The sequence below is a fragment of the Artibeus jamaicensis genome, unplaced genomic scaffold, assembly GCF_021234435.1.
Source record: "Artibeus jamaicensis isolate MK-2021 breed Jamaican fruit bat unplaced genomic scaffold, CSHL_Jam_final contig_233, whole genome shotgun sequence".
In the NCBI taxonomy this organism is placed as follows: Eukaryota; Metazoa; Chordata; class Mammalia; order Chiroptera; family Phyllostomidae; genus Artibeus; species Artibeus jamaicensis.
The window spans coordinates 7,047,530-7,075,374 of NW_026521486.1; the positions used below are offsets into that span (position 1 = coordinate 7,047,530).

Genomic DNA, 27,845 nt, shown 5'->3' on the forward strand with positions numbered 1-27,845 from the left:
GACAGTTGCCAGACCTCCGGTGTGAAAGCTCTCTGTCTTGGCGGACTCTCGCCGTCCTGTCGTTGCCATTGGGTGGGCCGGGCGTGTCCTGGTGGAGCACGTGGGTCAAGTCCCTTTGCCCTCTGTGGCGCGGCCTCCACGTTGGAGGGTGTGTGTAAGAGGCTGTGACTCAGCCTCCGGTCTTCTAAATCCCTTCTGTGTGCTTGGCACCGTCCTGGTCCTCGAGATAGATAATGACTCGGGTGTCAGGAGACAAAACTCTGTCAAAACTGACTGTTCAGTACCAGGGGCGAGCACAGTGCTGCTGGGCGGCATCGGTTGGCCCTCGGGTGAGGCCGTGATGTTCGGGGTGACCCGTGAGTGAAGGGTTGGCACTCTCCACGAGGACGGGGCAAAGGGGAGGGCACACGGGCCCCAGGCGGGTGGGCGGAGCTACATGTACAGGGACCCAGTGGTGCGGAGGCAGCCGGAGGCCGAGTCCAAACTGCTGAGGGCCCGGGCTCTGCAGAGGAGCCAGGACTGCCGTGCCCTGCCGTTGTCAGAGGTTTTCGGGGCCTGGGAAAGGCACCGTCACGTTTGAACATAAGTGAAGAAACAAGCCGCACTGACTCCTGCTTCCGCAAGCCGCACCCTCCCTGCAGCTCTAGAGGATGGTCCAGGCCATGTCCCGTCACCTCTCTGGAATCCAGGACACTGAAAATCCCAAAGGGTCTGCAGCAGACTAATTTTGTGGCAAACATCTGACCTGAATTGATGTGAAACTAATTATGGTCTTTAAAAATATCTCACGTTTCTCTGTGGAGATACTATGTGTCTGATTTTGGGGTGCCGCCCAGACCCCCGTGGCACCATATACAGTACCATAGTCCATACTGAAATCTGAAAAACTCTGAATTCCTAAAGTCACTTGGCCCGGGGGGCTTGGCTACAGCATGGTGTCCCCAAGAAACACACTCAGAGATGCCCAGTCACCCGCAGGTTCCTGCCCAGTGTCCCTGACTCAGAGCCTGGGACAAGGTACAGACTGTGGCCAGGCCTCTTCACAGCCTTCAGGGTGGTGTGCAAAGGAGGACATGGGTATGGAGTGACCTCGCCAGCAGGCGGGGCCTCCGGTCGAGAGGCGGGACCAAGCCTTGACACTGCTTCCTGCCGCACAGCCGGGAATGGGGAGGCAGAGACCTAGTGGAGAGGAGCGGAGTGGGCCAGCCCCGGCTTTCCCGTGGCTCACACCTCGGCTCTGCAAACTTGGCTCACACATCCCTACGAACAGAAAGACTTTTTGAGCACACACCCTAATACATAGATACTGATGTGGTTATAATTGTGTACATGCATGAGGTTGCTGTTACGTACATTGTAAAACCTACACCAAAAACAAAAATCAAAGGATGAGCTAAAGATGCAATCATCTAAAAGCTTAAAAATTATTTCGTTGGTAGCACAAAAAGCCTGCTGGCTTCTCGTGCTTGGTTATGTTAGGAAACTGCTTTCATGCCCTGTGAGTGCAGCTGGAAGGCCCAGCTGTCCATCTGTTTGGGTTAGACACTCGGTGTGCATGGCTGCCCTCGGAGACAGAGGTCCCGGGACGCGCAGCTGCACCCAGGGATCGCGTCGCTGACTTTCCTCCCAGGTCGGCTTGCTCGTTTTCCGTCCTGTCCGCTGTGCGTGCTGAAGTTTGGCTGGTACATTTCCATCCTCCCTGGTGCCAGTCAGATGTGTTTGTAAACTATATGGAAGGTGTTTTAAAGATCTTAGCACCTGAGTCCCAAACCAACTCAGATGCTTCAGAAATTTTTAAACAGATTAGAAAATTGCGTTCCCTAGGTTTTAAGAGTTCAGAGATGAGAGCTTTTATAAGTCACAAACTGATACTGTTTTTGGTGACAAAATCCCACTACAATTGAAATATTTCCAAGTAGCTCTAGCCCAGGTTTCTTTCAAGAGCAGCGCTTTTCCCGTTCATTATGATGACATTTTAAACATGCTTAAAAATGTGAAAACATCGCTGAGAAGTGCATCTCTGACAGTCAGTGGTTGTAGGAAAAACAGGCACATTTGGAACAGTTCTTGGTAAAAGATAGAGGTGTTGGTCTGTCGCTGGGTTTGACAGGTGTTCGTCATCATCACTCTTCTACAGGGTGACCGGTCAGTCTCTGGTGCAGACAGTTCCCCGAGTTACTGCCCGTCTCGTTACGAGTTTGCGGGAAAGTCTACTGTTCTGCTGTCTAAAGCTTTTTATTATGGACATTTTCAAATGCACAAAAAGAGAGCAAATAGTATAATGCATGTCTTCCTGTCAGTCACAGGAGTCAGCGGCAACATCTGCAATTCTGTTGCATGTATCTCCTCCCCCTTCAAAGAAAGATTTCCCTCATTGATTTTTAGAGAGACGGGAAGGAGGGAGAGAAACAGTGACGTGGGAGAGATACAGCCACCAGTTGCCTCTCGCGCACCCCTGACCGGGGACCAGGCCCACCACCCAGGCCTGTGCCCTGGCCAGGGACCGAGCAGCCACCTCCTGGTTCACCGGCTGCTGCTCAGTCCACTGGGCCACACCAGCCAGGGCTCCCTCTTCCTTTCTAAAGAGTAAATCCCAGACTTCGTGTGATTTTTCACTCTTCAATAGTTCAGTATGCATCTCTACTTGATAACGACTTAAAAAAAAACATTTGTATTTTGCAAGATCGTGGGTTCACAGGAAGTTGCAAAAACAGCACATCGAGTTCCACTTGCCCTTCTTCCCGCAAATGGCGACATGGTCACCGTGGGCTGCTGCTGGGGCCGGGGAGGGGACGCTAACACAGTCCAGTCACTGGACTACAGCCCTTCCTCAGCTTCGCTGCCCTGCGTGTGTGTAGTTCTGTGAGGTTTTATCACCTGTGGGCTGATGCAGCCACCACCGCCACCGTCAGGTCACAAGGAGTCTCGCCGCCTGGAGGGCACTCTCCATGTGCCCTTTGAACCTGTGCACACCTTTGCTGCTCCCTGCTAGTTACTCCTCTGTTCTGCATCTTTCTAGACTTGTCCTCTTGAGGATGTTAGATCGTGGGAACCAGATAGCGAGCCACCTTCGGGGCTGGCTGTTATCAGTAGCCAGAGTGCCCCCGAGCTCCATCTGGTTTGCCGCCCGAATCAGTAGTTGCTCCTTTTCCTTGCTGAGCAGCATTTCACAGTCCGGATGCACCAGCGTTTAACTCCACCCCCCACCCCCGCCCCCGCCCCACATTGAAGGACATTTGGTCGCTTCCAGGTTTGGGGATTACAAATACAGCCGCTGGGCGCATTCGTGTGCAGGCTTTTGTGTGGACGTAACTTTTCATTTCCCTAGGAATAAAATGCCTCAGAGTGGTCGTCGGGTTGGATGCTAAGTGTGTGTTGGTTTTGTAAGAAACTGCTTTTTATTAGAGACCTTTCCCAAGTGGCTCTGCCAATTTGAATGCCCTCCAGCAACGTATGTGGGATCATTTCTACACCTTCACCAGCATTTGGTGTCATTATCATTCATTTATTTCTTTAAAAGATTGTACTTATTTATTTTTAGAGATATCACAAGGGAGGGAGAAAGAGAGGGAGAAGAAACATCGATGTGGGAGAGAGATATCGATTGGTTGCCTCTCAAACTCCCCAACCGGGGACCAGGCCTGCAGACCCAGGCACGTGCCATGACTTGGAATTGAACCGGCGACCTTCTGTTTTGCAGGCCAGCACTCAGTCCACTGAGCCACACCAGCCAGGGCTTAAGATGTGTTTTAATCATTGGTTTATTAAGGTGGCTCCGTGGCGCAATGGATAGCGCATTGGACTTCTAATCATTGGTTTATTAGCATCAGGGCTCAATAAGGTTCACACGTTGCATTTGGTTATGTCTCTTGAGTCTTTTTCTGTAACAACCCCTCAACCACCTTTGTTGATAAGCCACCAATTTCTTGGGAAAACCAGATCATTTGTCCTGGAGACGGACTGCTCTGTGGTCCCGATCTGGCTGCCGCCTGCTTACGGCATCATTTAGTCTGTTCTGCCTCCCTTGGGGCTGCCCAGGGGCTGTTGGCTCGTTCTAAAGGTTTGTTTCAAACGCAGTTCACTTTTTGGGAAAGGGTCCTTCTTAGGTGGTGCCGTGTGCTTCCGTATGGAAACTTCCGGTGCCCCTCTGTTGTGACCTTGACCTTGACTGTGCGTGCACCTGTGCGGCCTGCTCCATCCCTTAGCAAGCTGCCCATCAGCCTTCTACCCGGTGGTTTTGTCATCCAATGGTGATCCAGGTCTACCTCTGTCGTTTGTACTAGAAGTTGTCAAATGGTCACTTCTGTTTTAATGTTCTGTTCCTTTTATTTAAGGGGACTTATGTAAAGTAGAATAACTCCCTAATGCAGGAACCCCAAAACATTACAGATAAAGCAGCTGAGGCTCCGACCAGGGAAGCCGACTGCCTGAGCTAGCAGGTGGTGGAGTGTGGCGGGAAGCCTGCTTGGTGACTGCAAAGCTGGAGCTTGGTTATGCCACTTAAAGACTCTGCCCCAGAGTCCCCACCACGTCGGCGCCCTCCCTGGCCCTCCCCCAGCTGTGGATGCTGCCTCCAGCTCCCTTTGTGCTGGGCGCTCACCTCTCGTGCTGGGCAGCGGGGTTAGGCCTCCAGTTGCCGCTGTTGAGTAGATCAAGTGTGTGCTGGAGCTGTGAGCTCCTCCAGGCCGAGCCTGGGGCTTCCAGTGCCCGGCACAGTGTCCAGGGGCCTCAGGACAGGTTTGCAGGAAAGGCGATTCCAGCATCCGCCCTCAGGGCTCTCTGCCATGCAGAAGTTTAACACTTGGTCAGTTAAGGAGATTAGGGGGGCCTGCCAGCGCATCTGGGGTTCTGAGCTTCATTCTGTGCCACCTTCCCACATCGGGGTGCATGGACTGCACTGAAAAAGGGGAGCCATGGAGGCCCTTTCCCCTTCTCCGTGAACCCCTTTCCCTGGGGGAGTGAAGGGGCTACACCAGCCAGCCTTGTCCCTGTCTCCCCAAGGTCGGGGCTGTGCCAGGCCAGTGTTCTGCTCACCTGAGAGACCCGGGCAGCCAGGAGAGCTTTCCCAGGCAGGTGCTTGTCCCTCGTATGAAAGGATGGGACCCCAGTGCCCATGCCCCCACCCCCAGCAGACATACACCGTGAACCATTTGTGGGGTCCAGCACCGTGTGCTGCCCCAGGTTCAGGGAGCGGGGTGAGCGCTGGGGGGCAGCCTGCCAGGTCCCGCCAGCACCTGCCTCTCCTGGTGCCAAGGGCCACATGTCCATGAGTCAGAATGTTGCTCCAGGTACTCGGGGGGATACTGTGAAGACCCTTGTGCACTTGGTGTTACCCCAGGGGGCTGCACAACCAAGTTGCATGTGATTTGTTTCACTTCTCAGATGGAGAAATTGTTACTTAAAAGTTGTGAGAAAAAAACAAGGTCATGTTTGGGGAAGTGACTTGTAAACCACAGGGCGTTGCTCAACAGCGTGGCAGGCGTGGGGCAGCCACGGAAACCTCCCAGCGACGTGGGCTCGCCTGCTTGTGTCTGAGCTGCGGCAGGGCCGGCACCATCCTCTCTGGTGGGAAGTTCTGGAGCGAGGGGTGGCCCCTCCCGGCCTGGTGGGGAGACACTGTGTTTATAGGGCCTGAGCTTGATCCCAGCTCTGGTTTGGGGGCCAGTCACCACGCCCCCCACCCCCGCTTTTCCAGTGGGTTTCTTCTTGTGAAGCGGGCGACCTACATGAGGAAAGTGAGAGGACTCTGAATATTAACTGTTGCTCTGGCGTTAAGAGAGAGGCACTTGAATGTGACAGAGCCCGAGGAAGCAGCGGCCTGGAACCCGCTGGTGTCTCCTCCCATGGGCAGGGCCAGGGCTCTGCAGCTGCCCCTGCTGGGGAGACCGCCCAGGGGCCTCTCCACTCTGCCCTTAGAACGACACCGCCTCTGACCTGCCCTGCCCCTGCTCAGGACGCGCGGATTTAGGGGTCTTCGTACTTCCCCTGCCTCCCTTTCCGATCCTCCCTGTTTGTTCCTTTAATTGGGGATGATAAAGACGATGATTTACAACCCAAGTTTTCCTTGCTAAGAAGAATTTCTGGCACTGGCTTTCGGTTCTGTGGCCCTTCGCACGGGAGCTATTCTGAGACTCGTCCCTGCGCCTGTCGGAGCCTGCACCCGTCTTTATATAGACGCCTCCATTTGGGGTGTCTTTAAATAGGCCTCTTCTCCATTTCTGGTTTCTAATCTAGACACGTCTTCTGGCCGGTGTGTTAGGGATCATTTATTTTTACAGGAAAATGGAAATGTGAAGGGCTCTCTTCGGGTGGAACTTAGAGCTCAGAGCGGACGTGGCATAGATGGTGGCAGAGGATTCTGGGGACATTGGAGAGGGCTGGGGACAAAGCTGGGGAGCGTGGGGAGGCAGTGGGCAGCATCGCCGGGTCAGGCTGCAGGCCCAGGCGCGCCCCAGAGGCCCGGGGCCCTCCCTGGGTGTCCGTGTGTCGTAGCCGAGGGGGTCAGCTCAGGCTCAGACGTGGTGCGAGGCCGTGTGGATGGCCCTTGGGCTTCAGGCTGAGACGGTTGGACTTCAGGATTTGGCCGTTTATTTTCTGGGTCAGGCACCAGAGGCCCTTTGGGGCCAGAGGGCCCCGTGTGGGGACACAGGGCTGGGTGGTGGGGGACCTGAGGCTGGAGCTCCAGCGAGGCTCTTTGCACCTGGCCACACTCTCCGCTGTGTATCCACCCCAGCAGCAGTCAGGTGGTCCTCGGGTTGCTTTGCAGGTTATTCCCAGGGGCTGTGATTCCAGCAGAGCTGGTCTTCCAGGGCCTCGGCTGCAGGGAGATCCAGGGACCCCGGGGTGGTGTTTGCCAGCCTGTCAACAGGTGGCAGCACCAAAGGGGGTGCATTCCAGGCCTTGGGCCCCCGAGCACAGGAGCGGTCAGCCCTCCCAGGAGCCTCCCGCACTTTCACGGGGGCTCCGGCCTGCAGCCTAGCCGTGGACGCTGTTTGTAAGCCTGGACGGAGAACCCTAGCAACAGCTCTTCCTGGGCGACATCTGGGTTACTTTTTTTTTTTTTTTAAGATTATATTTATTTTTAGCGGTGGGAGGGAGGAAGGAGAGAGGGAGAGAAACATCAATGTGCGGCTCCCTTCGGTGCACCCACTACCGGAGGCCTGGCTGGCAACCCGGGTGGGTGCCCTGACTGGGAATCAAACCCGTGCCTCTTTGGTTTGCAGGCTGGTGCTCAATCCCCTGAGCCTCACCAGCCAGGGCCCTGGTTACTTTTTAACTGGATATCATTAATTTGTTACCCCAGGTCCTAAAGGTGCCACTAGGAGGTGCTAGGTGACATGAGAGCTGCCTGGGCAGAGACCCCTGGACAGGGTCCTCTGTCCCATCCACCTTGTCTTTACTTTCCTGCCCAGGATCTTCCTGCGGGTTAACTTCTTCAGCTCTCTTCTTTGCGTCTCTGTGAAGTACCTCACATTCCTTTCAAAATGGGGAGTGAAAGCTGATAGATAATGAAGTCAGTGTTGGAAATGGCCTCGCTGCTGAGCTTGGGGCTGGGATTCAAAGCAGGAGGAAGTGTGGTCTTGCCTCAAAGAGCGGCCGGCCAGCCTCGGGAGGGCAGACGCGTGTGCGGGGTGACGCCTGAGCTGGACTAGAAGATGGGCGGTGTGAAGACACATGCGCTGGGAGGGGCCCCAGAGCCTCTAAAACAGCGCGGTTGGGGTGCAGAGGGGCACCAGCCACTGGGGAGCCCGGGGCAAGATGGGGAAGAAAGGGCGCAAGCTCTTAGAAGTGACGTGGGTGACGAAGCGGTCTGGCTAGAGTGGGCAGGTGGGCCTTCGCTGACACCGGCGGCATACCGGAGCTGCTCTGTGCAGGGGGGCGGGGGTCAGTGTGAGCAGGGCAGAGCCCTGTCCTCGGGGAGCTGCGTGTGATGGAAGGAGGCGGGCGGTTAGCAGAGGCTGCGTGAGGAAGTGCTTGTCCCAGGGAGTCAGGTGGTGTGAGTGCTCACTGGGGTCGGAGAGGGGTTGCCACGTGTGGCAGGCCGGTCAGGGAGAGCCCTGTGAAGTGCTGGGCAGCTGGGCAGAGATGGGCACGTGCAGGCCTGTGGCGGCTGGGAGCAGGAGGCCCGCGTGGCTAGGGTGAAGGGTAGAGGTGGGACCGTAGCAGACCAGATGCAGTCGGAGCCACGGAGGGCCTGTCGGGCAGTTTTGCGGGCCCTGGTGGGACCGGCAGGGAGCTTCTGGAGAGTTTCGAGCAGAGGAGGGGCCTGTCTGGCCTGCATCTCAGAAAGCTCGCACAGCTGCTCTGGGGGGGACTGGACAGCAGGGACCAGGACGGAAGCACAGAGACTGGTTCTCTTAATTCGGGGGAGATAGGCTGAGGCTGGGGCCAGGGCGACACACGGGCAGAGTCGGGGCGCATTCTGAGGGTGGACGCGGAGACCTGGGAGGTTTTTCCACCGCTGCCGCTTGCCTGGGGAGGAGGCTAACACTGCGGTTCCCTCTCTCCAGGCCAGCTCGTCGCTTGCTCCTAGGGCTCTCTCGGGGAGCCCCTGCTGCCAGGCACCATGACGGTGAGGGGGGCCGCGCTGGCCCTGGGCCCACCATCGCCCACGGCCGCAGCAGCCTCGCCCGGCGTCTCCGGGATCCCCGAGGGCAGCCCCACGGCCATGGAGCAGCCTGTGTTCCTGATGACCACCGCGGCCCAGGCCATCTCCGGGTTCTTCGTTTGGACGGCTCTGCTCATCACCTGCCACCAGGTACCCGGCCCGTCAGGAGTCCCTGAGCCCAAGGCCTCCAGAAGGGTCCCGAGAGGTTTCTAGTCCAACAGGGTATCGGTTGGGCTGGGGCAGGCCAGGCTGCAGCAGTAAACAAACGGGCAGTCTCCGGGGCTTCCCCTGCAGAAGTTGGCTCCTCCTCGCCCCGCCCCAGCCCAGCGCAGGTCCGGTTCCACTTTGGGGCCCCAGCATCTCGCAGCTTCGCGGCGTCCTCCCTCTGACCACTAGGAGGAGGCGTGTGTGAGGCAGGCCCTGTGCATAGTTTACCTTCACGACCTGGAAATGACCCTCGTCACTTTGCTCACCTTCCCTGGGTCAGAACTGGTTAAGTATCACCAGCCTGCGCTGCAGGGAGCCTGGGGCCTGTGCACGACCACGTGGATGCCCATGACCCTTTGGCAGATGAGAAAATTGAGACGCAGAGAGAGAGAAGGGGAGGGGACCAGCCCAGGCACATACAGGTCGGGGGCAGAGCTGGGGTAGAAATCACGTCTCCTGTCCCCCGGTGCTCGCAGGCCCAGTGGCACCTGGCACGGGCTGAGACATGCCCCGGCTGCCCGAGGAAGGAGAGGTTGGAAGGGTATCAGCGAGGACAGGAGGCCGAGCCCGTGTGGGTGCCCCGTCAGCTCCTCACCCACGGCCCTGGGCCGCCTGCCCCTCTAGGGCCCAGCTGCTCCCGAGGCAGCTGGCTCACTGCAGACGGGGAGTGTTGCGTTCTTTTCCTCCCGAGCCCAGGGCTTGGCTGGGCCAAGTGTGATGTCATGAGAACTGGGATGGGAGACTCAGGCTGCTGGGACGCGGATCATGGCTAGAACAGTTCTTGGCATTTGTGTGTAGCTTTTATTATTCCCCTGCTTTCTAAAAATTAAATTTCATTTTTCCGTCTGCCCAGTAAGGCAGGAGCGCTGCTCTGTCCCCTGTTGGGGAAGTAGGGCAGGGTGAGGACGTCACAGCGGCCCCCGGCTCTCCTGCCCCCACACCATCCGTTAGTTAAGGGCTGTGGTGGGGTGGGCGCTCGCCCTTGTCTCAGCGCCACGGCCCAGGGACCAGCAGTCGGGGAGGGTGGGGCGTGGGGACGCTAAATGCTCTGAGAGTCTCCTCGCACCACACAGACCTGGCTGTGCTTGAGGGTCCCAAGGGCTTGTTACAGTGGGATGCCCTGGCCTGTCCCTCACTCGGATTTGGACGGTCTTGGGTGGGCGTGGTGTCGTGCCTCCGCGTCTGGATGGCTGGCCTTGGCAGCACCGCCCGAGCCCCACAAACGTCTGCACCCTGCTTTCTGATGCTCACGGCGGCCTCCCACCGGAAGTGTCATCGTCCTATTGTGCCGGAGCAGAGGCTGAGGCTCGGGGTTGAGTAATGAGCTCACAGAACTAGCAAGTGGCAGAGCTAGGTGTACCCTCAGCGGGGCTCCTCCTGGGGGGTGTGGAGGGGCGGGGGCGCGCGGCCCTGCCACCAGGTCCCCGCTGACGTGGCCCCTCCGCCCCCAGATCTACATGCACCTGCGCTGCTACAGCCGCCCCAACGAGCAGCGCTACATCGTCCGCATCCTCTTCATCGTGCCCATCTACGCCTTCGACTCCTGGCTCAGCCTCCTCTTCTTCACCAACGACCAGTACTACGTGTACTTCGGCACCGTGCGGGACTGCTACGAGGGTGAGGACCGGGGCAGGCGGGGTGTCGGGAGCGCCGGACCGGGTGCTGCCAGCCTCCCCACCCCCTTCCTCCTCCAGAGGCCGCCCGCACCTCTCCACTCACCTCAGGGTTTCCACTCAGGGCCGAGTCCACATGTGGCAGCAGCACAGGTGTAGCCAGAGCCTCACCTTGCAGGCTCCCCTCGCACTGTGGCTCCCAAAGCTCCGTCACAGGTGCCTGGAAGCAGGGCCTCTCCGGCCTCATCTCTCAGTCCTGGTGTCTCAGGGCTGCGTGGGCAGGGAACACGCTGTCCACTTGTAGGTAGAGACTCTGAGTACGGAGGGGTCGGGGGTTGGCAGGGGCCGTGGCGCAGTGCCGGCGGGGCCGCCCCAGGGGAGGCTCTGCTGTGCCACCAAGGGGGCGACGCGCCCACCACCTTTTGGGGGCCTCCACGCTTGCGCGTGACACAGAAGCATCGCCCGTGCTGGGGCCGAGCTGCAAGCGCAGGCCGGACTGCACGGAGGGGAGCCAGCCCTCACCCTGCCTGCCCCCCACCCCGGAGCTGTGCCACCGGAGCCGTCTCCGCGGGGACAGGTGTGCACTCTCACCGGGGCCCAGCGGTCCTGGCCTGGGGAGGGCAGGGCGCCGAGACTTAGAACGACCTGGTGTCAGTTGGGGGGAGGCCGAGGAGCAGAATCCACTCTGGGCTAAATCGCAGGGGCGGAAGGAGTCCCAGTGTGCCCAGGGAGAGCAGTCTGGGGACGGAGGCTGGTGGCCGGAGGGGGCACTGCACCGGGAGGCGGGACCCGGACGCACAGCCTTGCAGAGCAAACAGAGAAATTTAGCTCTTTCTTACTGCTTGTCGATACATAAAAACACGATACAGTGGGAACTGCAGTTCACAAAAATCTCCATGTGGACTCCGGGTAAACTGGGGAGAGGAGGGGCCCGAGGCCCCAGGAGGGATCATAGGGCAGGGATGCCCTGGCCAGCGCCCAAAAGACCAGCAGGGTTGGGGGGAGGGTCCTTGGAGGCAAGACCCCCGCTTTGCTGCCACCCCCCTCTCGTGGTCCTGCACTTCCTGTCTCCTGCACCTGCACTGCTGGTTCCCGGCTGCGCGTCTGGCGTGGCTTTCCCTGTGCCGAGGCCAGGCTGCTCCCCTGACCCCGCAGGGGTCGTCCTTGGCGTTGGGCTTCAGGGGCAGTGGGGCGTATGTGGTCACCCCCCAGCCCCCGCTGCCCCCAGAAGCTGGAGTTCCTGCTCCACTTTGAACTTGCATATTCCCAAGGACTCACAGGGCACAGGGGGTGCCTTTGGGCTTGGTGGGGAGATGCGGTGCCTGACACACTGTGCCCACCTTGCCCCTTCAGCCACACTGGCCTCCTTCCAGCCTGGGCACCTCAGGTGCTCGCCCACTGCCTGCAAAGCTCTGTTCCAGCCACCACCTCCATCTCGACTCCAGTGTCCCCTCAGAGAGGCCTTCCCTGTCGCTCCCACGCTCAACACCCTGCCCGTGTCCTCGTGGCCTTACCACGGTTTCCAGCCACGTTTGCGCCTGCTTTGTTCTCATCATCCTGAGTGGGCCATCGGCTCTGTGAGCTGGGCACGTGGTAGGTGCTCACTCGTTTTTTGAATGAACAAGGGACTTTCTGGAACACCTGCTGGGTGCCTTGTGTTCATCCACACGGGGCCCCGTTAAGTCTCCTAGCTGGTGTCTCTGCTCAGCTCTGCCAGGTGTGAATGCTGAGGCCAGGTGGGGCTCCAGTGCCCGATATTCCTGGAAGCAACAGAGTCCCCAGGGGAACTGCTGGGTACCTGGGGAGCCACAGAGGCTGGGACTGGAGAAGGTGGGGCCAAGAATCTTTTCCGCCCCACTGCCAGCCTTGCACGGGTGCCCAGGAGTAGACTGCCTGCTGGTTCCTTCAGCTGTCCCCTGCCAAGGGGGCCTCTCCCGTGTGGTTGGGGAGCAGGCCCTGAAGACTGGGGTGCACGGCAGAAGGGGGCACAGCCAGGGAGCTTCCGTACCACCCTCACTCCGTGCCCCGGAGGTGGTGGCAGATGGGGTGGCTCCCCCCACTCCAGAGGCCTCTTTGTTCAGGCCCTGCCTGTCCAGACTTCCTCCCAGCCCTGTAAACATGCAGAGGTCTTCCTGGGAAGTCTGCATCGCCTAGCAACGCTGCTGTCGCCATGGCCCCTCCCAGGGAGTTTACAAACAGGGCAGCAGCTGCTTTGAAGTCCAGGATGCCTGAGCTCCCCAGCGACTGGTGTCTGAGTTCTGGGCTTGGCCCCGCCCTGCCCTTCCCCGCACCTCTGCTCTGTGCCTTGGTCGCTCTCCCACTGTCCTTGTGTCTGCAAGTGCTGCCGCTGCCCGGAGGAGCGGCCCCACGGGCACTGCCCCTGTAGGCCAGGTGCCGGGGTGTCTCCGAAAGTTCAGAAAGAGCTCCCGTTGGTTCCACCCTCCCTCCCAGTCTCTGGAGACCCGAGGAGGCAGGAGGGAACGGACTGGGCCACAGAACTCCCTTGGATGAGCCGGGCTCCCTGCTGGCGGCCAGGCAGGCGCTTGCTTTTCTTTTCTCCCTTTCCTTTTTAGACTTTATTTACTTATTGTTTGGAGGGGGGGAAGGGAGGGAGAAAGAGAGGGAGAGAACATTGATGTGAGAGAGAGAAATATCTGTCAGTTGTCTCTCACAGGCGCCCCAACCAGGGATCGAACCTGCAACCCGAGCCTGTGCCCTGACTGGGAACTGAACTGGCGACCTTTCACTTTGCGGGATGATGCTCATGCCACTGAGCCACGCCAGTTGGGGCTGCTCACCTTTTTAACAAAATTAAATCAACTAACATTTTACTTTCATTATCATCATCATCATTATTATTATTAAAGATTTCATTCATTTTGAGAGGGGAAGAGGAGAGAAATATCAACATGTGGTTGCCCCTCTTGCACCCCCTGCTGGGGACCTGGTCTACAACCCAGGCCTGTGCCCTGACTGGGAACTGAACTGGCGACCTTTGGTTGGAAGGCCGGCACTCAGTCCACTGAGCCACACCAGCCAGGGCCACATTTTACTTGTATTGAAGTCGTAAGTGTGTGTGGTTGAAACAGGCTGCCCCAGCTCCTCCTCACGCCCAAGTGCACTGCACTTCCAGCTCTTTAAACCTTCCTTCCCCTAGAGGAACCTGAAACTGTGCTTTTTAAAAAGATATATATTTTATTTATTTTTAGAGAGAGGGGAAGGGAGGGAGAAAGAGAGAGATAAACATCAATGTGTGGTTGCCTCTTATGTGTCCCCTACTGGGGACCTGGCCTGCAACCCAGGCATGTGCCCTGACTGGGAATTGAACTGGCGACCATTTGCTTCACAGACCTGTGCTCAATCCACTGAGCTACACCAGCCAGGGCTGAAACTGTGCTTATTACACTGTTGTTTCTTGGTCTTTCACTTTTGTGTGGTGCTCAGTAGAGACTTCCTTCTCTGGAAGGTGTTTTGTTGTTGTTTTTTAATTTAATTTAATTTTATTGATTATGCCATTATAGTTGTTCTAGTTCCCCCCTTCATTCCCCTCCACCCTGTACCACCCCACCATTCCCCCCTTTAGTTTATGACCATGTTTCTCAAGTTCTTTAGATTCTATATTTCCCATACTATTCTTGCCCCCCATCTATTTTCTACCTACCATCTATGCTACTTATTTTCTGTACCTTCTTCCCCCTTCTCCTTCTCCCACTCCCCTGTTGCTAACCCTCCATGTGATCTTCATTTCTACAGTTCTGCTCCTGATCTAGCTGTCCTTTTAGTTTGCTTTTGTTTTAGGTGTGGTTGTTAATAACTGAGTTTGCTGTCCTTTCACTGTTCATCTTTTTTATTTTCTTTTTCTTAGGTAAGTCCCCTTTAACATTTCATATAATAAGGGCTTGGTGATGATGAACTCTTTGAATTTGATCTTATCTGAGAAGCACTTTATCTGTCCTTCCATTCTAAATGAAAGTTTTGCTGCATAGAATAATCTTGGTTGTAGGTCTTTGGATTTCATGACTTGGAATACTTCTTTCCAGCCCCTTCTTGCCTGTAAGGTCTCTTTTGAGAAATCCACTGACAGTCTGATGGGAACTTCTTTGTAGGTGACTGTCCCCTTAGCTCTTGCTGCTTCTAGGATTCTCTCCTTCATTTTAATCTTGGCTAATGTAATGATGGTGTGCCTTGGTGTGTTCCTCCTTGGGTCCAACTTCTTTGGGACTCTCTGAGCTTCCTGGATTTCCTGGAAGTCTATTGCCTTTGTCAGATTGGGGAGATTCTCCTTTATTATTTGTTCAAATAAGTTTTCCACTGGTGGCTGTTCCTTTCCCCCTTCTGGTACCCCTATAATTCGGATGTTGAAGCGTTTAAAGATGTCCTGGAGGTTCCTAAGTCTCTCCTCATTTTTTTGAATTCTTGTTCCTTCATCCTTTTCTGTTTGGTCATTTTTTTCCTCTTTCTGGTCCACTCCCTTGATTTGAGTCCCAGTTTCCTTTTCATCACTATTGGTTTCCTGTGCATTTCCCTTCATTTCAATTAGTTTAGCCTTCATGTGTTCCTCTAATTTGTGACTAAAATCAACCAGTTCTGTGAGCATCCTGATCACCAGTGTTTTGAACTGTGCATTTGAAAGTTTTGCTATTTCTTCGTCACTTAGAGTTATGGGCTCTGGGGCTTTGAGATCTTCTTGAGTCATTTTTGGTTTGTTTGAGCCTGTTAAGTATGAGGAGCGGAGCCTTAGATGTTCACCAGGGCGGGGCTGCACAGGTCGCTGGGTTTTGACGCTGTGTGTGGGGGCAGGATCAGAGCTGGGAAGTGGCGGCCCCCTCTGCTGCCTCACACCACTGCGGCCTGCTCGTTGTTTCACTGCCCACTCCCTCGCAGGTCTATCTGTGCAGGAATGCACGACCGCAGTCAACCTGCTGCCCTGCGCCCTTGCTGGGTTGCCGGTCGCTCACTGGGTCGCTCTCTGGGTCGGCCCGTTGCAACCCAACGCCTGGGATCCGCGCGCCTGAGTCCGTCTGACCGAGTTTTCCTGTGCAACCCCGCTCCACCAGCTGCTGGCTTCGTCCCTCTTACCGGTCAGGCTGAAGAATTTGTTGTTATCAGACTTCCGAAAAGTTCAATTTTCTGTGTTCTGGCTGTGTTTTCTGTTGCTAATATTTAGTTGTCTGTAAACTTGGTTGTGTGAGAAAGCACGGCATCTCCACCTTTGCTTCCATCTTGGCGGAAGTCCTTCTCTGGAAGGTTTTTGATGTAGGTGCCTATGTCCAACGGTGCCCACCCCACACAGCGTGTCTTCCTTCAGCTTCTCAGTGTGGCTGCGCACAGTGGTTTCTGAGTCTGCGTTTTGTGTTCATGTTGTTACACGTCTGTAAACTTTGTTCGAAGCTGGGCCTTCTGCTGTCTTGAGATGACATTTCCTTGTGCAACTTTGCTTTTCCTCTGCTTACTACTTGTCTTGCTGTTTGGTTTACTCTTGTTTTCTGTGTATCCATCGGTAGTTTGTTCCTGAATGCTTCACGGAGTGCAAAGCAAGGCCCCTGAAGGTGAGATGCGTCAGTTACTCTGTTAGCTCCAGCACCCCGGCGCAGTTCCTCCGGGGGCCCTGCCCTTGTCGCTCTGGTCTGGAGGTCCGGGCCCTGCTGCTCAGCTGTTGTCCTGGGTCGTTCTTCCACTGTCATCCCGGGAATCCTGGCCACCTCTCCCAGGCTGCGCCACCTGCTCCCTGGATGCCATTTCCTCCTTGCTCGGCACCTGTTAGAGTGCGCCCTCCAGGAGCTGCCCAGAAGAGGGGTGAGTGGGAGTTTCTGAAATCTGAAAGGTGTCTGCGAATATGTTACATTGTTCTCTTTCGTTAGTTCTGAGTTGGAAGTCACTCTCCCTCTGAATCTCGAAGCTCTGTCTTTCAGCTTCCAGGGTTGTTTTGGGGAAGTCTGCTGCAGTCTGATTCTTCTTTTTAAAAATCGATTTGAGAGAGAGCAGTTTGTTTTTCCACTTATTTATGCACTCACTGGTTGTTTTTTTTTTTAAGATGTTATTTATTTTTAGAGAGATGGGAAGGAAGGGAGAAACAGGGAGAGAAACATCGACGTGTGGGAGACACACTGGCTGGTCGCTTGTCACCCCCAGCCGGGGACCTTGCCCACACCCAAGTGCGTTCCCACGAAGGGATGGAACTCGTGAGCCCTGGCTTCTCAGGCCGGTGCTCAGTCCACTTAGCCACAGCGGGCGGGGCTCACTGGTCGATTCTCATATGTCCCCTGACCAGAGATCAGTCTGGCAACCTTGACATATCTGGATGATGCCCTAACCAACTCAGCTACCAGCCAGGGCTGGATTCTGATCCTCTTCCTACCCACCTTTTTTTTTTACTTAGAACTTTAAAATTTTTTAATCTTCATGGTATTTCTTCCCATTGGAGTCTCACTCTTGGTCTCTGTGTGTGACCGCTTTCCCCTTCCTTTTAGGGTCTTGACTCCCAGCGTGCTGAAATCTCACAGGAGGCGGGACGTTCACCGTGGGGGCGCCTGGTGGGCCCTTCACTGTGGAAACTCATGTCCTGCGTTCCGACTGCTCGCTCGCCTGTGCTCCTTTGCTGATCTTCCCCTAGTTTATTCCTCCTTCTGCGCTTCCTGGATCGACCTTCAAATTTTCTTGATGATTTTCTGCTCTTTTGTTCTGTTTTCAGAAGCTTTAAAAAAAATACTTACTTTTGTGCTTTTCCACAGGAGTTTTTGTTTTTTTTATCATGTTGTAAGACGTCAGGCCCTCTTTCCTGTTCTTTTATTTATAGTCTCTCGTGCTTGGTGTCGGAGAGCACCTTCCCTTTCCCGGTCAGTAACGGCAGTGTCCTTCCTTTCCTGCGTAATGTCTGTCTCCCGACTTCCACGTCTGCTTGCCCGATCTTTCACTTTGTGGTGGAAGCCCCTCCACGGTCTGGTACCCGTGGCTACTCTTTGTACCCGAGGACGGGGCTCCCAGCAGGGGCAGGACGGGAGGCAGCCCCTCCGCTGTGCTGCTGTGCGGTGGCGGCCACAGGCACGGGATGAAGGCTCTTCGACTCCGGGCCTGTTCCCCGGAGGATGCCGTTCTTGTCTCCTGCCCAGGTGGCAAAAGCTGGGCAGGCCGAGTTAGGGGTGCAGGCGGGGAACCCGGTGTGTCACCGTCCACGTGCAGACCTCATCTCTTTTTCCCACAAGTCTCCTCGTTGCTGCCCTCGGCCGAGCGAAGTCCTCTGAGGTCTGGAATGTAAAAGCCCCACAGCTCTGCGTGGGAACATGCAGCCAAGTTTTCTGGCCGCTCACTCATCCACGGCCATCGGAACTGCCTGGTGCACCCAGTTCTGGGGGTCCCTGGGGTTCTCGTTGGCTGGCCACTCCCCTCGCTGTCACTGACCACACTGCATCTTCCAGAACTTCTGTCAACATTGCTTGTCGGCTGCCTCAGTGCCTTCCCCTTGTCCTGGAAGGCTCGTACTTTTCTACCCCTTTGTTCTCATTTTAGTGGCATTCTGCAGGGAGGGGAGCGTGGAGATAAACAGCTTGAATTGGTGGTCGTGCTGCCATTTTCGATGGACAGGGCCGGTCTCTGAGGAGGAGACGGCTTGCCCAGGGTCCCGCCTCTGTGTCTGGTGAGGGCACCAGGCAGAAGGCGGAGGGGTGGGAACCAGCCACTTCACCTGCCTTTAGCGTGTGGTTGTGTTCGGGGTGGGGGTAGCCCCTAAAGGTAACTCGGAGACAGCCCCGGGAGCTCAGATGAGAGGGGTGGGGGGCAGAGTTCCGAGGAGGGGGACGTGCTCACCATTCGTGTTGCTTCGTGGGGCCGCCGTTTCCTGAGTAGCACCTGCGTGGCACTTCACAGTCTTACCACAGAGTTCTCATTATCGTTAGCGCATCCTCACCTCCCAGGTACCTGGTGGAGCACATGTTATTATCGTGCCCGTTTTATAGCTGAAAAAAAAATGGGAGTAGGCTAAGAAACTTGCCCCGGATCTCCCAGGTGCGAGCCAGGGGCCACCTTCACCCCGGGTGTCCGAGTCCTGGACGCGCTCTGTGCCCGGTGTGGTGAGGGAGCACAGGCCGAGTCGCTCCCCAGGCAACGCAGGGGCTCTCCTCAGGGACGAGATTCCTCCGGCCTGGAAGAATCAGTTAAAGAGCGATGCTTCATTCACCCAGTTTCAGATTTTGGACAAACTTAGCTTCCTGGTCTCTGGCCCAAAATGAAGTCTCTTCCTGGGTGGAGAAAGCACAGCCAGGAGGGACCCAGCCATAGGCCGGCAACACGGGGCCACATGAAGCCCCAGTGCCGGCAGAAAGACTCGGCCGGCGTCACAAGGTCTCAGCTGATCAGAGTAAAGAAAACAGTCAAGAGAAACCAGTAGAAGGTCTTGAGAGATCAGAAACAGCGTTCCGGGTGGCAGGAAGCAGGACCGGCAGAGGACAGAAACGCCACGAGGGAGGAGGGCAGGACAGCCTTGGAGCGGCCCGGAGTCGGGGGTCATTGCGTCAGGGCACCATCCACTGTCGTCCGCGGTGATCGTCGGTCACTGAACAAAGAGGAAGGAGTGTTCTGAGGCCCCTGTTTCCTGAGCAGAGACGATTTCTATCCAGAGGGCTCAAAACTGAGTTTTCTGGGCTCACCCACGAGTTACCTGAAATGTGGAATGCCTCACGTCCTTCCAAATAATAACCAGAGTCGCAGAGACAGCCGGGCCTCGAGGTCAGGTTAGGTGTTGAAAGTGTGTGGAGGAGGTGAGCGCGGATGGCCAGGTGTGCCCAGGGCCACTGAGTTTCGAATGCAGTGCATGGCTCAGAGTGGGGTCCAGTGAGCGTCTGCTGAACAGACAGGGGCGCCTGACTTGCCTGCATCTTGTGTCCCCAGGGCCTAGCACGGAGGCTGCAGCAGACATCCAGGGAGGCACGGGGTGAGTCAGTGGCTCTGGCACCTCTCCCGGGAACCAGAACTGAAACCTGGGTCAGAAGGGTAGTCGGGCGACGAGGCCTCGGGGCTGAGAACCAGACCTCTGGCCTGTTTTGCTTTCCTTGCGTCCAGAACCAGCACGTCTTGTGTTTGTTCCGGGCTGTGTTGCATTGTCTGTTCCAAACCGCCCTGCCGGGTGCTGGGGGTGGCCGTGCGTCTTTCTGGGGAGGGACTGATTCCTCTACATGGGTCCTGGCGTGGGCCAGCCGAGTCCTCTGAGAGAGATTGCGTCTTGTTGCCCTGCTCTGAGGATGCACTATTGACTCCGCTAGTGGTCCTGGGAAGGAAGCCGTCAGCAGATGGCTATTACACAGACTGGCTGGCCCCAGAGTGCCAATAAAAGGCCAAGAATCTTGAGGGAAGGATGGGTGAAAGTTGACAGTTCTGACCAGTGGACGGAGCTGGACCACGTCATTCAGGAGGGCGCTGATGTGCGGGGCCCAGGAAAGGCTCTGCTGAGTGGGCTGCAGGACGGCCTGGCTTGGGAGGGTGGCTCCTCCTGGAGGGGGCTGACGAACTTTGGCCCCTCTGGGTGGGTTTCCTGGGGGGTTTTGTCTTTGGGGGCTGGAAGTCTGATCACCTTGTGGAAGATGCAGCCTCCCGTCCTGTGAGGGGTGCACTGGGGCTCAGGCTGAGTGTGGGCACAGCCGCCTGCGCTGCCTCCCTGAGCCTCACCCAGAGCTGTGACCGTGTCCCCCCATCATTCTGTCCACGTTCGTGTGTAAGTGCCGGGGCCTCTGGTGGTTGTTGGGGTCGGGCCTCAGTTTCCACCTGCGAGGAGGCTGCAGTCTCGGGGGCGCAGCAGGTAACAACACCCCGGACCGCTCACTGTGAGCTCGGGCTTGCCCAAGGCGCCCCCTCGCCCCAGGCCGTCCCCACAGCTTCTCCATGAGGAAGGGGCTCCTGGGATCCTCGGCCTGTAGACAAGGAAACCGCGGCGCAAAGCGCTGAAGAGACTCTTTGAGGCCCCACGCTGCCGAGTGCGGAGGCAGACCCCGCCCAGGCGGCTTGGCCCCTGGCTCACGGCTTTCCTGCTGCTTCACACTGAGTCTTGTCCCGGGAGGATCCAGTCAACGAGCAGTGGCAACAGGGCAGAGGAGGCCGCCAAGAAGGAGGCGGCTTCTCCGCTGGGTCTGCCTGTGCAGTTAGTGGAGGGGCCAGAACCTGTGACTGCAGGGAGACACGGGAGATCGTGGGACGTCCCAGAACTCCAGAAGGGGTTCTGTGTCTGTGCCGCCTGCTGCGGGCGTGTAGGGGACAACCCCGCGAAGACGGGCGCGGAACAGCCATCGGCTTAGCTGTTCACAGGCGGCGCAGGCCAGGGCGTGCGCAGGGCCTGGGGGCGCAGTCTGTCCCTGCCCTGGGGGGTCTGGGCCTCTGCCGGGGAAGACCCCTCTGCCTTGGGCCTGGAGAGGGGGCCCCTCACCTGGGACGGGGCCCGAGGGCCGGCATCTCAGGGGCAGGAACCAGAGGAAAGCCCCAGTGTCCATCAGCAGATGAGTGGACAAAACAGCTGTGGGACCTTTACGCAGTGGGATTCTACTCGGCCTAGAAAAGAAGAAAATGTTCCCTTTGCAACAGCGTGGATGGACCTGGAGAGCATTGTGCTGAGTGAAATGAGCCAGTCAGAGAAAGACAGATACCATCTGATCTCCCTCACGTGTGGAATCTAGTGAACAAACTGAACGAACAAGCAAAACAGACTGACTCGTAGACGGAGAGTGACGACAGCTGTGGGGGGGCGGTTAGGGGTGGAGCAACTGGGCAAAAAGGAGAAAGGACTTGTGGACATGGACAGCAGGTGGGATTGTGGGGCAGGGGGTATAAGGGGACTAAATGGTAATGGAAAAAATACAGTAAAATTAAAAAAAGGGAACCAGAGGAAAGAGGCCTTTTCTAACCCCACCGTCAGATGTCACCCAGTGTCACTCTGCTATCGTCACCCCGGTCCCACCACATGCGAGGGCGGGAACATGACCCCCACTCTCCGAGGAGGAGTGCCAGTGTCGGGGGGCATGGCCGTCTCTGGAAAACGCACAGACCACAGTGTGACCGGACCCAGCCTGGAGCAGACACATCCGTTCTGCTTGGCCGAGACTGGTTTTGGACAAGGGTCATTAGCAGGCTGACATCAGGCTGGGCTTGGTGCCCCCTCCCCAAGCCTCACAGGACTTGTCAGTGGTGAGCGACCTGGAGTTCCGTCGGGGGCCTGCCATCACCAGGCCTCCGCCCGGAGTGCTTCCACGCTAGGCGGGCAGTGCGCCATGTCCTCGGCCCCATCAAGGGATGCTGGCCCCTGAAGAAGGCGGGCAGGTGACAGTGAGGGCTGGGGCAGCCCACACTCGGGGGGGTGCTGCTGAGGGCTGGCCACTGTCCGAAGCACCTTGCGTACTCACTTAAGCCTTACGATCCCCTGCAAAGGAAGGTGATCGATCCTTCTGTCCCCATTTACAGGCGAGAAAGCTGAGGCACAGGGGGCTCACAGGTGACCAGTGGCAGACCCACTGCTCTGTGCCTGTAGAGGGACAGTCCCAGCACAGTGTGGTGGCTGCTGTGGGGCGTGTTTAGAGAGGGTGCCACCTGAGCCCCATCCCCAGCTGGAGACGTGAGCCCTTAATAGGTCAGAGCGACTGTGAGTGGCTTAAAGCACCCCAGATGCGCCCCTTTCCAAATCGCTGAAGGCCAGCTTTCTCCTCATTGTCTCTCCAGGGTTGTATGTACTCCGGCCTCTGGTGGGGCTGGGAAGGAAGTGAGGGGTGGGCAGGGACCAAGTCACCCTCCGGAAAGGCCTTGAGTGCCATGCCAAGGGGCTGCCCCAGGAGCCTGGAAGGTCTTCAGGCTGCAAGTGATGGCAGGATCAGATGGAAAGAGCCCTCTGACCCCATTTTGACCCTTGCCTTGGCCTTGCTCCTTTGCTGGACACCTCTCCCTGCTTCGTGCTCTTAGCACTGACCCTCCTGCACCCTTCCGTTGCGGTATTGTCTGCCACGCTCCTCGTACTCCTTCCTTCCACGCTCCCTCTCCTCCCTCGCCCCTGCACACACACCCCTCTGCTTCCGCACCCTGCAGGCTACGGCCTTCACTCTGCCGACCCAGCAGAAACCCTTCCTCGTGGAGACATTACAGCGATATTTATAACGTAGCACTTACAACATACTTCCCTGCTGGCGGTCACTATTGCAAATTTTATGTCCCGGTGGGGATGTCCAGCTGCATCCTGATTCAGAAAGAGCTGACCCAGCTTCTCGAGACATTTGTGCCCAGTTCACAGACATTCTGTGCAAAGGTGCACCAGAGGCTGTCGGGCAGATCAAGGTGCTGCTGTCTCGTGCTTACCTAGAACGTTCCCCGAGATCCCGCTGGAGAAGGTTTTGCTGTTGTTCTGTTGTAAAATTGTGATTTATTACACAAACGAAAAAGTGCATAAGATGAATAAATTGTAAAGTTGATACCTAGTGGAACCCAGAGCTGGCTCACTGCCAGCTCCCTCGAGTCCCCACCGCGCTTGCACCTGCCTCCGGCCCTGCAGTCCTGAGTTTGTGGCCATCCTGTGCTGGCTCTGCTCGCAGAGTGAGCAGCAGTGTGTGTGCGCCTTCCTGATCAGCCCGGCTCGTCCTCTCCTGGTTTTCATTACGGACGGCGTCTTCGCTGTGTGGGGTCTCCACCCCTCGGGGCTCCTTGTTGCTGCCTGGGACGGGTTCTTTCACTTCCATCGCTGTTCAGAATTCTGCCATCTGCTAGCCCTCCCCGTCGATGTGACTGGTTCACTGTGGGCTCCCTTTTCACAGCCCTGGTCATCTACAACTTCCTGAGCCTGTGTTACGAATACCTCGGCGGGGAGAGTTCCATCATGTCAGAGATCAGAGGGAAGCCCATTGAGTGAGTACAAAGCCCCCCTGAAGCCCCCCCCCCCACCCCTCCGTACCACCCGCTTCCTGGGCCTGACAGTCTCCGAGCTGTTCTGGTGGCAGCTGGACGCGCAGACCCTCTCTGTGGCCTTGACCTGTTGTGTGCTCTTGAACTTCCTGCACAAGGCCATCCACCGGGACTCTTGGGAGGGCCTCCCTGGCTCTTTCTCCCTCTCTCTGCCTTTATTCTCCTGTTTCTTCCTCCCTCTTGCACTGTTTACACTCAGTGCCTCTCAAGTTGGTGTGTTATCTCGAGGCCCGTCCACCCTGCTCCCTCACGTTTCACCGCAGCTACACACGCTCCCGTGTCTCCCTGCACTTGGCCTCAGGTTTGGAGGCTGCCTGGGCCCCATCCCCACCCCACCCTACTCTGCCGTGGCTTGTCTGGCTGTAAGGGAGGGTGCCCCCCAGGCCCCCCTTTCCCCAGTCCTGGCTCTCTGCTCACCATTCCCTCTCCACTCGTCTCTTCCAGGTCCAGCTGTGTGTACGGCACATGCTGCCTCTGGGGAAAGACGTACTCCATCGGATTCCTGCGGTTCTGCAAGCAGGTCTGTGTGTCTCCGCAGCTGCCTGGGTCAAATTGTGGGCCAAGGACCAGGAGCCTGGGGCTGTGCCCGGAGCGGCCGCTGTGGGCCGTGCTGTCCCTGGCTGGCGGAGTGGCAGAGGCAGGCGTAGGGCCCGAGGACCCTGCCACAGGCTGCCCTGGGCACCGCCTGTGGAGTCCCAATCGCTGCGTTTGCCCAAGTCTCGGTGTGTGTGAGTCGGAGGAAGTGCCTGGGGATTCTGGAGTCTCAGGAACCGCCTCACCGTGGGGGTCGGAGGGAAGGAGGGTGTCTGCGTTAAAGGTAGATGCCCAGACAGGCCCGGGCAGCCTCTGGTCTCGGCCCTGTTTCCCAGTTGGCAGCCCAGCAGCTTCCGGCGTTCTCGGCCATGTGGCCCGCGGTCTGGCGCAGCCTGGGCGGAGGCAGCATGGCGCTGTGACTGAGGGCATGGGCCTGGCTGTCTGGCCGACGGAGTGTGCATTCCAGCTTTTCCTCTGACTGACCTCCGAGCCTTGGTCCCTTCTGTAAAATGGGTGTGATGACCCTCGTCTGAAGGGACGGTTTAAAGAACAGGTCGGGCGGGTACAGAGCGTTCGAGCTTTGGAGAGGGGGAGTCACGTGTCCTGCCCAGCTGACCTGACCTTGACTCAGTCTCCTCTGGGGCTCCACCGGCCCTTCCAGCCCCTCAGGCATCTCCGAGAGTAATCAGGAGGGGAAATGGTGAAACCCACCCTTGTGACCTCCTGGAGGGTCGCTTTTCCACTAACTCTGGGTAGGGCCACTGCCCGGGGTGCGGCCACACCCACGAGGCGCCTGCCCAGGCTTCCCAGGTCTCCAGCCCGCTTGCACGCCTTCCTTCCTGAGGTTGTTCGCAAATGCAGAGTCTGCCCACTGGACCTGCAGGGGAAGAGTTAAAACCACCCCGGGCCCAGGGTGGGGCCTTTCCAGCCATTGTTTACCGAAGGCTGTGGCCGCCCAGGGCCCCTGTGACTCATGGCTGCCTTCTGTGGTGGTTATGTTGTGTACAGAGTGTGATCCCGTGAGCACTCACTTCGGTCACCCCGTTACAAAGTCACCCCAGCCCTGTGGGCTCAGGTTTCCTCTGCTGCTCCTGGAGGTGGCACAGGGAGGTAGGAACAGGACAGAGAGCGGAAGAAGCCTCTGCACCCCCTGCTGTGGCGGAGACAGGGACAGCCCCGTCCCAGGGTCAGCTCTGTCCCAGGGGCACAGAACCAGGGCTTTGTCCAGGATCCTAGTCCCCTGTTACTGTGTCACTTCAGCTTTTCTGCTCATTGCCCTCATCTGTCACAGGGTGATGACGGTCCTCACGCCACGGGGCTGTGGTCAGCACGAAGTGAGCCGACCCAGGACAGCACCAGCCTGTGGCCAGGCTCCTCAGGCCGGCTCGTGCACACAGTGCGGTGGGCTGCTGCTTCCTCTTCCTCCCTGGCGCTGGTCCTGCCTCCCACGGCAGGGTTGGTGGGGCCAGGGGGATACCCGCAGGGTGTGCTGACAGCAGTGTCGTACCTCTCGCCCGTCACACGCCTCTCCTGGTGGCAGCGCCACAGCTCATACCATTGGGGCTCCCCTGCACGTCTCGCTCCAGCTCCCAGAACGTTGGGGTCAGCCAGCCACTCTCTGCCCGGGTCCTTGCCTTGTTTGGAGCCACACTACCGTACCCTTTTCACTGCTCCCTCCTCCACAGAAGGGGCCTTGGCTCTTGGACTGACTTGATCTCAAGAGAAAGGTGATTCTAGTGATGTCAGGGGCACCGTGGGTCCCCGGTCTCCTGGGGCCTCTGTAGGGAGTTGAGGGAGGCTGGGAGAGGAACTCTTCCGGGGGCCGAGCCTCCAAGTGCGCAGACGTGGGAGACCTCAGGACACTGCCGTCTCGTGCTCCAGTCCCTGCACTGCGACCCTGTCATGAAGGGCCTGGCTACGTCCGTCTGCCAGAGGCTAAGTGGCCACCCACTCAAGCTTCTGTAGCTGGTAGCTGGCGAGGCCGGAAGTCAAACTCAGATGTCTGAACTCTAGACCTTTGCCGTAGGCTGCTTCCTGTCTTGCACTCCTGTGTGTCACCTCCACCCTCAGTAGGAGCCCAGCTCGATAGAGACCCTGGACCCAGACCCAGGGCTGTGGCCGGGCAGCCAGGCTGGGGTGGAGAGGAGACCTCCTCACCCGTCCCCACCGCCTGTGTGGCCAGTCCCCAAGCAGGGCCCCATGTTCCCTGGCTACCTCACCGCTGCTGCCGTCACCAGCACGGAACCTTGCTGTCCGTTCTCTGCCTGTGAGCCTCAGTGCGAGCTGCCCCCTCTCCCTGTCCCCTCATCTCTGCCTCGTCCCTCCTGGCCCCTTCCCTGGTGGCGTCTCCCGCCTCCCACCCTCCATCCCTCCTTCCACCGCCCAACCTCCCTTCCTGTCCTTGTCTCCTCACGCAGCTGAGTCACACTGTCAACTGTCTCACGGATTCCGCTTTCCCTTCCCGATGGCTGCCCCCTCAGGAGAGGACACTGGGCCTCCCTCACCCCCTGGAATCCAGTGCAGGCCTGCCTGCCAGAGGAGGTGTTTGTCACGAGGCTTCTGTCCACACCCTGACTCTCAGCCTCCACCCCTCCCCCCACAGGCCACCCTGCAGTTCTGCGTGGTGAAGCCGCTCATGGCCGTCAGCACTGTGGTCCTCCAGGCCTTTGGCAAGTACCGGGATGGCGACTTTGAGTAAGCGGCGGACCCCAGGGGAGAGTGGGGAGGGCGCTGGTGTCAGGGTAGACGGCTCCATATGGAGGCTGCCGCCCCAGCTGGGGGAGGGTGGGTGCAGGCTGGCTGCACACGCACATACCGGGCCTTCCTCTGAGCCGGGGCCAGGCTGGCCCAGCCTTCCTCACTCCTCCCCGCACCCCTGAGCCTCGAGGTCCAAGCCTGGCTGTGGCCCTAGGCCCGACCTCCAGCATGGGAGTGATCCTCGGTGTCCGTCACCTTCACACACAGGCCGCAGCCTGGGGCCTTGGGGGCGGGCTCAGATGGAATAGTGGCTGCTGTTCTCCATTCAGGGAACAAGAGGGTCAGAGCCCCAAGAGGCTGCTCTTGAGTCCCCGGGTAGCAATCCTCTCCTGTGTGAATGGTCCTGGAACATTTTGGGGGTCTGCCACTCGAACTGTACGCAGCAGCCCCACCGGCACAGGTCAGCACACCGAGGCTCGGCGGGGCATAGCCTGGCTCAGGTGAAAAGGGCAAAGCCAAGCCCTCAGGCACACTGACACCTGTCATCTGACCATCAGGCTGAGCACCCCACCCCTGGCCATACCGGCCACCACGCCAGTGTCCTCCCCCAGGAGGTGGGCATGGAATCTGCAGGCAGACGGCTCAGAGGCGCCCATGAGTGAAGCAGAGGCAATGGGGCCGTCCCAGACTGTGGGCGCACCCCTATGCCCTTCTCACGGTGTGACCACTTCGGTCACCTCTCTGTGGTTCGGGGAGCGCTGCTGAGCCATACGAATTGGCACTGGGTGGGACACAGGATGGGGGAGGCCCCTGGTCCCTCAGAAGGGTCTGTCCGAGCCAGGATGCTCCCCTGTCCCGCAGTGTTGCCAGCGGCTACCTGTACGTGACCATCATCTACAACGTCTCCGTCAGCCTGGCCCTCTACGCCCTCTTCCTCTTCTACTTCGCCACGCGGGAGCTGCTCAGCCCCTACAGCCCTGTCCTCAAGTTCTTCATGGTCAAGTCTGTCATCTTCCTCTCTTTCTGGCAAGGTGAGCCCCTTCCCAGCCCCCATGAGGCTGCATGTGGCACACTGTCCCCTAAGCCTTGTCCCCTTCTGCTTGCCATACCCGGTGCTCCTGGGGCCCAGGCCCTGCGGCTTTCCTTGGCTGGTCCCAGCCTGGAGCTCCACCCACTGGGCACCCACTGGATGAGAAGTTTGAGCCCTCAGGTGCCTTGATAGGACTTTCAGTGGGGCTGCTTCATGGAGGGGGCCACCAAGAGGACCC

At 58.0% G+C, this 27,845-nt stretch overlaps 1 protein-coding gene across 2 annotated transcripts in view; it reads left to right on the forward strand.

Annotated features, from left to right (window-relative positions):
- The window catches only part of TMEM184B (transmembrane protein 184B), a 47,033-nt gene that overhangs the window by 13,758 nt on the left and 5,430 nt on the right, over positions 1-27,845 (forward strand). For both annotated transcript variants that reach the window (XM_053661593.1, XM_037160122.2), the window contains exons 2-7: positions 8,511-8,758; positions 10,267-10,432; positions 23,199-23,289; positions 23,791-23,866; positions 26,483-26,574; positions 27,439-27,608. In XM_053661593.1, the coding sequence (XP_053517568.1) occupies positions 8,567-8,758; positions 10,267-10,432; positions 23,199-23,289; positions 23,791-23,866; positions 26,483-26,574; positions 27,439-27,608 (787 nt within the window). In that variant the 5' untranslated portion in view covers positions 8,511-8,566. The remainder of the gene's footprint in view (positions 1-8,510; positions 8,759-10,266; positions 10,433-23,198; positions 23,290-23,790; positions 23,867-26,482; positions 26,575-27,438; positions 27,609-27,845) is intronic.